The 13,814-nt window shown below is 29.8% G+C and overlaps 2 protein-coding genes across 2 annotated transcripts in view; one reads left to right on the top strand and one right to left on the bottom strand.

The window, feature by feature from the left end:
- Positions 1-8,828, top strand: part of LOC100162318 (multiple inositol polyphosphate phosphatase 1) — a 25,383-nt gene extending 16,555 nt beyond the window's left edge. Inside the window, exons 5-7 of the mRNA XM_001943774.5 lie at positions 1,742-1,842; positions 7,529-7,638; positions 8,347-8,828. Coding sequence (XP_001943809.2) covers positions 1,742-1,842; positions 7,529-7,638; positions 8,347-8,779 — 644 coding nt within the window. The 3' untranslated portion in view covers positions 8,780-8,828. The remainder of the gene's footprint in view (positions 1-1,741; positions 1,843-7,528; positions 7,639-8,346) is intronic.
- LOC100164394 (non-lysosomal glucosylceramidase) overlaps positions 8,747-13,814 on the bottom strand; it is an 11,523-nt gene continuing 6,455 nt past the window's right edge. Inside the window, exons 10-16 of the mRNA XM_008184039.3 lie at positions 11,526-11,893; positions 11,304-11,449; positions 11,020-11,132; positions 10,158-10,300; positions 9,363-9,469; positions 9,100-9,291; positions 8,747-9,028 (exon numbers count right to left, since the gene is read on the bottom strand). Coding sequence (XP_008182261.1) covers positions 8,843-9,028; positions 9,100-9,291; positions 9,363-9,469; positions 10,158-10,300; positions 11,020-11,132; positions 11,304-11,449; positions 11,526-11,893 — 1,255 coding nt within the window. The 3' untranslated portion in view covers positions 8,747-8,842. The remainder of the gene's footprint in view (positions 9,029-9,099; positions 9,292-9,362; positions 9,470-10,157; positions 10,301-11,019; positions 11,133-11,303; positions 11,450-11,525; positions 11,894-13,814) is intronic.

The following is a 13,814-nucleotide window of genomic DNA, read 5'->3' as shown; positions in this document are numbered from 1 at the left end:
ACTTAACGAGTTAAAAAAATAGTTAACTTGCCCAGCCTTGTAAATATCACACAAGATTAAAGCTTGGAGTTAACCTTAATACACCGGTTAATAAGAATTTGTTTAGTGAAAAAAATATTTTATGTACTTATAAAAGCAAATCTTGATGTATCTACTTTTTATAATAAAAAAACATTTTTACACTATGTAAATAATTTAGATTTAAATATTTTATATGTTAGTAACATTGAACTTGGCATTAAGTAATTATTTAATTTTGCATGTACCTATGTTTAGTATTGTTTTGAATTACCTATGTTTAATTTATATTTAATAACTGTTTTTTAACTCACTGTTCCCTTTCACAAGCTTGCTTATTGGGACAGCTTCATCAAAGTACCTACTATTTGTTTTTTTTTCGTTTTGAAATTTATTTTCATTGAATATTATATAATTTGTTCCTACTTCGTAATTTATGATGGTTCAATAAATATATTATTATATATTATTGGGATGCGCTAATGTGAAAAGAAGTAGAACAGCTTGACATTGTTTTTGTACTTTCATTAATATTTCCATGTAGGTAAAGGTGAAAACACAAAAAATATTAAATATCATTACACATAATATTTTATTTACATACCCGAGTGGCCGCATTTGATATAATATTACTGAAAATATTCCAATAGTAGGAAAGAATTATTTATTATTTGATTAAGTCCCTATATATAATGTATTATATTATAGGGCAAACAAAAGTTCCCCCGTTAGACATAAGTACATGACATAAGTACATAACAGGTAAAAATTAGTACATTACCCATGTGTATGGATACGTAAGTTTGGAAAAAACTTCAGCAATATCGTAGAACCGAACCATTTGTAGGACAAGGTTAGCCAGCTCCAAATACTCGAGAGCGAATGAAAAAGAGAAAAAAAAAAGAAGGAAATATACAAACACTGAAACACGATTCCACACTTAATATTATATTATATAGGTACCTGATTCGTGATTCTAATAATGATTTTATATGAAACGTTGCCGTAACATTCGTTTACTCTCTTTATTTATAATAATATGTATAAATATAAGAATTAACTAGTATAATTAGTTATATACGTGAACTGATCATTTTTATCGAAAAGAATGCTTAATGGTGTCAATGTAGCAGTATTATAGGCTAAACGTATTACACTTTATTTACACACCTGTACATGGTTACTTGCAAGTAGGTAGGTACCATTAGAAATTTAATACATTACTTTTTTAGATAGGATAATGTATAGTATGTATATTTTAGTTTGTATATTAATAATATTATAAAACTACCTAGTAATACAAAATTAAAACTATAAACACAAAGATAAATTAATTTACTTAAAACAATTTATACCTAATCATTTGACATCATGAAATATGCATGTTAGAGACCTATATATGAATCAACAATTTGTTGACCATACATTTTAATTATATAGGTACGCGTAAATACTACATACTAGAAAAAACTTAAATTAGTCCCCAGTGTGAGACGTAACAGATAGAACAGAAAATGTAGAAGTCGAATAACGATTATTTTACTTGTTGATAGCGATCTTTTAATTGAAATAGGTACAAACCAAGCTCGAATACTTCCAAAATTACGATTTTTTTTTTTTTAATTTAAAAATAAAGTTATATTTTACACGATGCCGTCACCATAATATGTGCAACGCGTGTATTATATAAGTATAATAAAATTGTTTTCTACTCTTTTTTTAGAAAATGTTTCACTGATGTTAGAATCGTGCATGTATGAGAAAGCTTGGTACATACAGTCGCGACCAGCATGGTGTGCCGTGTTCACGCAAAACGATTTCGAAGTATGTATACAGTACACATAAATGATACAATTATTAATTATTATACGTGTACCGATTATTTATAGCGTGTGCACATCATAATATTATCATAATTATTTAGGATACCAGTATGTAGGTGTGCAACCAAACAACATTATTCAATTGTATTTCGTCGTATGTATACTGATAGTATATACCTATTACTTAGGTACTCAGCTAACCTTTTAACAAATGCATCCTTCACGTCTACTAAGAACTCTTCAAATATGTTTTTTTTGTTTGCACGTATTCATCTCCACCATTCCACTTTAAATGTCCGATTAATGGTGGGCGGAGCATCGTTAATTTTAATATTATATATATTTTTGTAGAATTATCCATAATATTTAATTGTTTGTGTATTTGGATATAGTTCAGGGGTGGCTAAACCTCGTTTGATTAAGATCTATAATACTGAGAATATAATTTATAGGTAGGTACCTTTCCTTTGATGAAGATCGACTAATGTGAAAAAAAATATTTTATACTAATATTTATCCCAAAAGTTAATAATAAACATAAAAAATGTAAAGCTATCTATAAAATGGATGCGTTTCACATTATATTTCAAGTAATAATTTCAAAAAAAATAAACATTTTAATGTTGATGTAGAAGCGTTTCATTGCATATCATGACCCCAGTAAATTTAATATAGGTGGTAGTTAGTACCTATAGTTTCTAACTATTAAACAAAGATGTGGCTCTAAATTAACATCAGAAAGTATAGCTCGGTATTCAGCTTTTATAACTTTCATTTGAGAAAATACCATTTCACACATACCTACAGATCAATCCGAAATCTACTAAATGACTAAATGTATAATAATAGTTGATAAATTCTAACAAGGGGCCAAGGAAATCCACTATGAAATCATTCATGATCGACCGTTTGCCGCCCTTGGGATATACGAATTACGAACCATCTTTATAGTTTGTATGCCTGCATATAATTCCTCTGTATGTCTGTACATCACTGAACTTCCCATAAACGGCTAGACCAATTTTTGTGTTTGAGTTTGTCTCATCATGGTTTTGATTCACAATTGGACATAGTGTAGGTCCAACCCAGAGAGGTGCTCAAACAAGGATTTTGAGATTTACTATGGAAATTGATAATTTTTTCAAGGGAGAAGACAAAAATGGATGTTGGTTCGAAGTTAATATAGACTCAAAAACTACTTCAATAAAAGTTATATCAATAGAATTCTTGAGACTTGAGTATTTGTAGCTAATTTTTTCAACTTCTGTAAGTAGCTAAAGAATAGCTCACGCAAGATTTTTTTTCAGCTTGTGAAAAAAGAAACATTTTTTTTTATCTAAATTATTGCCATTGGTATAAAATTATTTTTTTTCATTGAGCTTAAGCCCTGCAACTGTGGCTATTAGTTGTTTTGTTAGTAGGTAGGAACGGTTAGTTGAAAAACGTTTGTACGCGTGTGGCAAAGATTTGTTACTACAAATCACGGGTGGGTCATCCACTCGGGAGCTAGCAATACCGGCCGATACCGGATACGTACACTCGGAGCGTTTCCGCAGTTGAGTTTACGGACCGCACCACACCTCGCCACTTTTTATATTATATAATATTATAATTAGCAGTAACATGGCATTAACAGTTTTTTACAAATAATTTATTTATTAAAAATACAAATCTTTGGCCTGGGCAACGTTGAGTGGACCCATCATAGACCTGTAAAGAAATGGTTTGATAACAGAGAGAGAGAGGTCTAGGGGCCAACACTGTAAGACAAATATAGCATACAACTTGGGTACCATGTATACATATTAATAGCGTGAGAGAGAGAGAGAGTGAGAGAGAGAGAGAGAAAGAGAGAATAATAGTTCAACGACAAATATAACGACATTTTTAGAAAAAGATAGCATACACCTTAGGTAGTTTGTAGCTATAGGTTCCATTATATTACACAGGTATTGACTATCTCTTTCTAACAATGTTGGCACTTAGTAACCTATAGGCTATAGTAAGGTATAGGAGTCGCACAGTCCATGTGACCATATATAATATATTATATTATTAAGTCTGTGGGCGGGACAGCTAGTTTTTACGTGAAGTATGAATAACTATTATATTATATGGCCGAAATATACCCAACTGACCATGTCATTAGTCACTTAAAAGTTAAAATTTCTATGAACATATCTTTAAAACATTAATTTTATCTATGGGAAAACCCTACCCACTATACACGTATTAGTGCAATATCGATATTGGTAGGTCACACGCTAGACCGGAAATAACCTGTTATATTGTGACTATACTGACTTGTGAGTTGTGACCATGTGTCTGTCTCGACGACACAACAACCAACGTTACAGTAGGTTAGCTAGTGCACATAATATTTGTAAAAAATAATTTTTGATTGGGCAGATATTTGAATGGTTTAGCATATTTGTGTGGGTTGGTTAAAAAAATACCTATGTTTTAGTGTTTTATGGACAGTTTACGTCATAAGATTTACCAAAAATACACACGAGTTAGGACGGCGCTCTGTGTAGGCAATTTAAGGCCATACTATTATAGTTTTATTGAGAGGATTCGATATCATCATTTTCTGTCCTTACCTAACACACGCGTGACATAGGATTTTAGACGGGTTCTTTGTCAAACATACCAATTGATCTAATGAAGCACAATTTCCCACATTTTTGATTTTTTGATTTTAACTTCTACAAAAATTGGAATACGACAATTTTTTAATTACTTTTTTTTTAATATAACGATTTTAAGAATTGAGGGTTGATATCAAAAATGCAGTAAAGTGGATTTCAAGTAGACTTGACGAAAAATTCAAATCTGTTTTCAGAATTTTTATCGCTTCATTAGATCATTTGGTATGTTTGACAAAAAAACACGTCTAAAATACTAAGTCACGCGTGTGTTAGACAAAGACAAAAAAATCAACGGGTGGTATCCCCTTAATAATAATTCAGTTCATGGCTATAGAATGTAGATAAAACCTACTGTAAATTTACAGCAGCCGTGATTCAGTCGTTTAAAATATTAAAAATATATCCATAACCTTACACATAGACAAAATTATATCTTATAATCCGACCGAAGACCAAGGTCTTACTTAATTTTTGTAAGCCCACAAGATTTTTTAAGCCACATAACATTCCTCTATGGATCTTTGTTAAGGTGGAATGAAAAAATGAATCTTACATATAAACTTTCTAATAGTTGGGGAAATATGTATTTTGATCCCTATATTATGCTAATTATAATTTTAATATGCCTAGGATTAAATTAAGAAGTCCTGCAAGGCATTTGAAATATATAGAGTACAATTATTTTGCTTGGTTTATTGGGTTATTCTATTTACGAGTTGTTCTATCTTATCTTAATGTGACATTTCATCATTAATTCAATAGACGATTTTACATTCAATATCGATGTATATTCGTATGGTGTCGTGTAAAGTTTATTGTTTTTGAGTTGGTTTGTTAAATATTCATTTAAAATGGCTTGTGCTTTGTCCAGGAATAAATATAAATGTTTAATTTTTGGAGATGCTAAAGATATAACAATGAACTTCCAACTTTTGAAGATGTTATGCAAAATTATTTGTATCTGAAAGTTAAACATATACTAGAACCCGCAATTACCTCTAAAGAACTTAGGTACTAGAAAGGTACTAAGGTCTATAACAGACATCGTAGCAGTTGATTTAGAAAAGGTGTGACTAAAAGCATCAATTCTAGCAGTAGGTATCTCAAACATATGATGCAAATGATAAAAACTCACCATGATAAATATCGGAATATACTGAGAAGTCAGCCAAGAGTAGAATAAATAGGTAATGAAACTTTTAAAAAAAAATTAGGAAATGAAGCAAAATGAAACAAAAAACAGTCTTTTTGACATTGCGGCATATGGATGTGTTGAGTTTAGTTTATGTAATTGTGAAGATCTCGAAAAGTTCCAATTATCGAGGAGGTATTAATTATAGATCAAATAAGTCTATAACTAGGAACAGTCTATGACCCTAAACCTATGCATATAACGTTAACACCAGAAAGATATCCAATAACCGCTCACTAATCAATCAGTGTAACACTACTCTTCTCAACTTGTATAGTACTGTAATTTGTAAAGGAAATTATATTTTAAAATAAGACTAAAAGATTTTAATTTTTATCAACTGGCGACAATGCCCGTGAAACATTTTTAATTTTTGAATGTGGCACAAGAGTCCAAAAAGGTTGCCGACTACTGCTCTAGGGCCTTGGGCCTTAAATCCTCGCATTTATTTGATTAGTAATTAACACTGACATCCAATGGTCCTTACTGCATTGTATCACTCCGTGGTGCGGTCCACAGTATTATATTAGAAAATAAATAATTTTTTTTTATTATTAATTTTATTATAAGATATTCCTGGCCATTGGCGCAACTAGACATTTGAAGTAAGGGGTGCTTAAGCTCCACCTTTTTTTTGTGACTCGGTGGGACCTATCCGACCTAACATCACTATTTGCCTATATGTTTGCTTTTATTAACCACTAAGACAAAACAAAAACCATAGTTCTGAATTTCTGGGTCTACACAGGACAGTACAAATTGTTTTTAAAAACAGAAACAAAAAAAAAAGTCATAGGTACTTGATGTGGACCCAGAGTCCCAGAACAAAGAGTCACTTAAAATTAATTTTTTTTATTTAATTTTTAATTTTTTTGTTAATAATAATATATTATATTTATTTATATGTTTTAAACATTATTTTTTAGTTGAATGTTTTCATCATCATCATTATATCCATCGTTCTGTTCATGGTTACATATTTTCTTTGCTTTTTATTCATCACTGTGAGTTTCGGTAGTCTCGTCCAAATTATTTTTTTGTGTTGATGAATTTTGTTTAATTTTGTTTTTTTTTATAAATGTAATTAAAAAATATTAAAAATATGATTCGACCGATGCAAAGTAAACTTGTATACCAATTCAAACATCTATTCATTTTTTAAATCAAACAACTATAAGTACTTACATTTTTGTCAGTCGCTTAGGTCGTTATTCCTAAGTTCCACGTGCATTAGACAAAGACAGCAAATCCCGCATCCAACGCCCTTAATGGTGCTTATACAATAAGAAGATAATAATAGAAATTATTTGTAAATTATGTAAGTTCAGAATAAAGTAATAAAATAAATAATAATATAAATGTCTGTTAAGATAATATGTTGGACTTTTTTTTCTCTTTTTTTTATGATCTTGAGCACGGCAACTCTGGCCATTAGCTGTATTGGTTTTTTTTAACGTTTTTAATGTCGGTAGGCGGGGAACACGTGTGTGTTAGGTTTGGCAGAATTTTTGACTGGGCACCCGTAGGTATCTGCCATCATGCCCGGGAGGCGGCACTTGTTCTCCGGACACCGTGACTTGCCCGAAGAAAAATGCCGCCCGGTGGCCGGGAATCGAACCAGTGACGGCTGCGCCGCAACCGACGCCTTAGATCGCTCGGCCACCTCGTCCCCTGACTTTTATCTAAGTATCTAAGTATGAATAGTTAACTAAGAAGGTCGTTAGGACAGGCCGTTTTAGTCGGCGTTGAATAAAATAAATAATAATATATATGATATAATACCACCTGTCACCACTATCAGCGTGATCTTAAATTTGTTGACAATAATGTTTTTTTTTCTTAAGATCCTTGAATACGTAGATGATCTCAAACATTACTATGGCAATGGGTATGGAAATCCCATTGGAGAGAGCATGGGATGCCCTATTGTGAAGGACTTGATAGACAATTTCAAGTATGAGTAACTTGTATAGTTGTTTGATAGTAAATTAATAACACACCTGTTGTATTAAGCATACAATTTAAATTGTGTAGGGTAAAGGTATGTTTCCTACATGTATCAAAGCTAAAAATTATTAGAATTATCAACTAAATCAAGAAAACATTTATGTAATCTGTAACAAAATATACAACTAAGTTTAGTCAGTAAATTTTAGTAGATTAAAATTATTTACGTAGCAACACAGAAAAATAAGTTAAGCTAAAGCTTATAAAAATAGGAGTGGATGAAAGAGAGAAGTCTACGGATACAACAAAGTAGGTTGTAGGTACAGCAACAAAATAAAACACACACAATATTAATATATAATACTTTATTACTGTTTTTTTCTATAAAAAAAAGGTTAACCTAACCTAATCTAACATTTTTTTTTTATAGTAACCTTGTCAAGAGATCACAAACTAGTTTTCAATGTTGCTAATGCTACATAATTAGTTTTAGTCTACTAAAATTTACTGACTAGACTTAGTTATAAAATGTGTTGTAACATATTACATAACTATTGTTTTAACCTAGTTTTTAAATCTAATTATATTCATGTACTGAAAAAAATAGCAACTTACCCATACCCTAACTTCATATATATTATCTTATGCTCAATACAACACAACATCAACATTAAAAATAATAATATAATTACAATGTAGTTTGTTAATTGTATAGGAACATTTCAAGAGGGAAACAAGGACCATTAGGAATATTTTACTTTGGACACTCGCTTAACGTTTTGAGCGTGGTTGCCAGGTTGGGCATCGGAAAAGATAATACTCCATTACTGAGTACAAACTTTGAACAGATGAAAACTAGAAAATGGAGGACATCATTCATAGATCCATTTGCGTCAAATGTAATAGCAGTGTTTTACAAATGTATGGATGGAAATAAAGCCATGATTTTACTCAACGAACATGGCATACCGATGGGTAAAGATGAGTGCCGAACCTGTCCATGGGAACCAATTGAAGCACAATTTAATGCAATAACCTCTAATAACCAAACATGCAACTTAAATATGTGTAAGAACTGTGCAGCATTATCCTCATTCAATTTAGTCATAGTCATATTTGCATACGTAATACACTTACTGTATATTTAGAAAATATTTTTACTTTTATCTCATTATACAAAATTGAACATAAATGTAATACTATCTTAGTAGTTAGTCTTTGTTTAAATTATCCAATGCAGTTTGAATAGACCATATACTTAGGGGTCTCATATAACCAACAGAGCGATATGCATTTTTAGAATAAATAGCTTCTGGTGTCTGGTACGCCATGCCTATATTATTATAAACAGTATTATAAATACCCTTGGCAGTGTTAAAACCTTCATCACGTAAACCCTATGAACAAATGTTTATCATTAACATAATGTACTTCATTTTAATACTATAATTCACAATATAAAACTCACGTGTGCAATCATTAAAGAGGACAAAGCATATGTAACTCCTGTCCAAACTTCTTCACTTTGCAACGAAAATGTGTCTGGATTTCCATCGGGCATCATGCCATTCACAGCTCCCATTTTTCCATCATTGAACCCAAGTACATTCATCTTGTAAATTGTATGAAGAGCTTTTTTGACTCTATCAACTGGGAGTACCTAAAATAAAAATATAATAATTTGATAAAAATGTACACATTAAAACTGAAACCGCTTGTACAATCCATTACCTCTTCGTTTACACCACAACATTTCAAATACCATTCCCCACACAATTGATCAGCCATAATTGATTTTGAATGATGCTGACCAGACGAATCAAAATTGAAATATCCACCTGAAAAAATAAATGTACTAACATTCTAATTCTGTTCAGTATTCTATAGCAAAATGTTAAGAATATTTATAACTATTTTAGTATCAAACTATTAAATGATACACATGTGATGAACAATTAATAATATACAGATTATCAAATATTCTACTAAAAATTGTGACAAATAAATATTAACCAATTTTTAACTTAATATTATATAGGATAAAACATCTAGTTTTAATTTTTCCTCATAGAATGTAGATGATAGTTATATATTTATTTATTGTTGTAATGAAATATTGTAATTAAAAATAATACACTACAGTAGGTATATTATTTTAAAATAAATACATAATTTTTTTAATATTCAATTAGTCTTACACATCTTAATTATTATCATAATCTAACCTATTATTCTTTCCATTTTTAAATGACAACAAGGAAGGTTCTGTTTAATCATTAAAAATACACTTGACACCATCATTTAGTGTAAAAATCATATAACTTTCTACCAATATTAATCTAAACAAAGACTAACCATATATAATATATACATTCATTATATCTTTCAGGCCTCACATTGTACACCTCAGAGTACACTTATGAGCTTTTGAACTTTGTTCAATTATAAATAAATTACAAAATCATTTGACCACCACAAAATGCAATGCTTTGACGATTAATATGATAACAACTTAAACCAAATTACCATTCCACAAAGCAGCATTAAATGATTCCTTGGCTTTATTTAATATGGTCGAATATTTTTCACTGATATCATCTTGTTTAAGAATATTTGATATCTGAACAGTGCAATAAAGAGCAGCTAACCATAAACCTCCACAATAAGCACTAAAAACATAAATATTGTAAAATATCTAAAACCATGATAAATTATACAGGTATGTCAGCAATATTACCAGTTTAGAAACAAATCGCGCACCCACCCTCCACCCAACCATATTCTATGATGTAAGCATTTCTCCTATTCTCATTGGTCCACCACCGTCACTACCGCAATAGCAACCGCTGCTGAAAACTCTACCACCACTCCATTGATCAACATGTTGGAGAAACGCTTACGTCACAGACATGCGTATCACGAGTTGCTGACATACCTGAATAATTTTTCATGTCTAAAACTCAATTTAAATTTATTAAATAGTAGTTAATACTGTGGGATATCAAAATTATGAAATCTGCAGTACTTTTTCAATAACTGGGAAAAACTATCAAAAAATAATGGAAAAATGGGTTTATTAACACAATACAAGATAAAAATCAATTTTGTTTTTTTCCGTTGTAATTCAAAAATGAATAATCATAGATATTTGAGATGTATTATTTATATCTATTTACTAACAACTTAAATTTAATTTTAATTTAAAATAAAAAATTGTTCCCTCAAAAATCTCCAATCACGCTGTGAGATAAATGGGTGGATATTAATGTGTACCCTAGTCCCTAACGTTAAGATGTTCTTACTAAGACAATACAAAAATATTTTGAACATTTTTTAGAAAAATTTTCTATCAAGTAAATAAATATGTATTTTATAAAATAATTATTACCTGATGCCAGTCATTATCCATGTGTCAAAAGTTTGATCAGCAGTTCCAGAATTCTCAATCATTCCATCCCCATCAGTATCCCAAGACAATGATTTCTCCATCACATTTTTTATCTATATAATATAGATTAAATATTAGATAATATATTATCTATATAATATAATAAGTAAATTATTATTTATTTAAATTCATTGTATGTACAAGTAAGGAATATACAAAACAAGGTATTTTTTATTCGTATCAGTAAAAATAAACTGTTTAGAAAAATATTTAAATTGAATTACTTGTGGATACATATCAGCCAAATACTTGTTATCACCAAACATAGTGTAATCTCTGTAGCATTGCAAAACAAATTTTAAATTAAGATCACGCCATTCTGATACATTGTGTACTAAATAAGCATTCACCAAGTTAAAAGGGTCTTCCTCTATAAAAAAAAACCATGTAATAATTCATGAAATAAATACCTCTTAATAAAAAAAAATTAATTAATTAAAACACACCTGGATCACCTAGATCATGTGGTACACTATATTTATATTTCCGTAAACCTCTGGTACCACAGGACAAGTGTTTTCTAGTAATATTCAATGCATTATCAATTGTATCTCTAAACTTGTATTGAATACATGCCTGTAGTTTAGGCCACAGTTTTGCTAATGTAAAAGATGCATAAAAATGAACATCATATGTATTGTACATTCGATACTCATGACCTTCCAAATACCCAAAATATCCATATTGATATCTTGGATCTGTGACATCTAACCGTTCATAATCTTCTTTGAGAGGTAAGAACCAAATAGTTCCGCCATCAGCTACAAAATAAACTTCATTGAATATAGCACTTTTATACCAGTCAGGTAATAATCTAAAATCAAAATAATAATAAAGAAAATTGTTAATAAATATTAAATACACAATACAGATAACAGCACAATCTCGGTAATATGACCAATAGTCCAACATGTTCATCAATCTGGTCTTTTTTTTATGAGCGGTTAGTTAAACTTATTATCCAACTTCAATAATGAACCCAAATGTATGAGTACATTATCCATATACAATTAAACTGATTATTTTGTGAATTCAATAGTTTTTAAGCGTAATTTAATCTTTTTTACATGATATAATATCAGGTGTGCTACTATCTTTGGTATGTGTGTAAACTGGAATTGAAATGAAAAATATATATAAACTGCAAATAATGGTATTGGCAATAATCAAAAGTTAAAAAAGCAGTGAATTTTAATAAGTAAAAAATGCTTTTTCTTAAATATGATCTAACAACAATCCAAAAATAGCCAAATTCAAATTTCAGACAAAAATATACAATAATGAGACTTTTGTTACAATGTATTTAAATACCAAGTTTAGGCTATACTAACTTCTGTGATATGTATATGTTACAATAAATTATGTTAAATTAGAGAATAACAAATTAGAAATTATGAAACATTTGAGAATTATAAATTAATATTAACGATATTCGCCTACAAAAGTAGAAATAATTGTAAATATCCAGGAGCAGAGTGGTACACCAGGCAACAATGATATTGGCCGGTGTGAGTTTTCTAAGTGTGTCTTGAAATTACCCTTATTTAATGTCCCAAATACATCCAGAATAAGATATTGTAAAATTTAAATTTTATAATGAGTAAAAATAAATATTAACTGACAAACAAAATTGGTTCTCTAGAACCAAATTTGCTATGTTGTTTATAAGATGGAAACAATAATACTGGCATGACATTTTAGATTCTGAGTGGAACGATGAATGTATTGATTTATTGATTTTACAATGATGTGTGTTTTTTTTATTTTTTTATTTTTTTTTATTTTTTTTTGTGTCTGTCATCACCTTTTAGGACAGTAAAACTGCTTCGATTTTCTTCAACAGTAACTTTTATGATTGGAAAGTGAATCTAGTTGGTACTTTGGGGGGGTCAAAAGTAAAAATTCCCAGTAGTTTTCAAAAACGCCGTGAGAAGCAAAAGAAAAATTTAGGAAAAACGGGAATTTTTACGCAAATAAGCGGATTTTATTATTTCGTTGTAATTCAAAAACGAATAACTATAAATACATGAAAATTTCACTGAATTTTCATATTTTCATTTTCTATATACCATACAATTTTGAAAATATTTTGACTTTTTTTGACCTGTTTACGGACATTTTCAGTTTTAAATTCTTTTAGTTTTTTTTTCTATAAATATCAATAACAATTTATTTGTTAAGCATTTAAAGTTTGAATTTTGACAAAATATATCAAATTTAAAATTTAATAATTATTTTTAGTTAAAAATGTATAAAATGTACAACTTTTATATCTAAGGATTGAAAATTTAAAACAAGGTCCCACGTAAATAGGTTCTATATAAATTACTTTATTCACAATAATATCATCAAATATACTTAGTAATATCATAGGCTGACTGACCGTTTTCGCTCAGAATGTTTTTCTAATACAATGATATTATATTATTGAATTCAAATTTAACACCATCCATTACAGTGACACACTTGTAACCTACTGTACAGCAGAGCGACATCCACTTGCCCACTTTTTTTAATATCGCTATTTGTCGATCGCCTATTATCTATTTTTTCTAAAATGTCTGATTACCTACCTATATTTCTGTTCAGAGTTAAGAGGACGTCGTACCCGCATGTGTTGTCTCCGTCTTACATACGTATGTTATAGCCAGTGGCGCCGACTTGTTTTTCATTTGGTGGGGCAAAGTATAAAAATTAATTACCACCACCACCCACCACCCACATGATTATATTGT

The sequence above is a fragment of the Acyrthosiphon pisum genome, chromosome A2, assembly GCF_005508785.2.
Source record: "Acyrthosiphon pisum isolate AL4f chromosome A2, pea_aphid_22Mar2018_4r6ur, whole genome shotgun sequence".
In the NCBI taxonomy this organism is placed as follows: domain Eukaryota; kingdom Metazoa; phylum Arthropoda; class Insecta; order Hemiptera; family Aphididae; genus Acyrthosiphon; species Acyrthosiphon pisum.
Note: the sequence above shows the minus strand (reverse complement) of the source record. Positions and strands in the feature narration are given on the sequence as shown.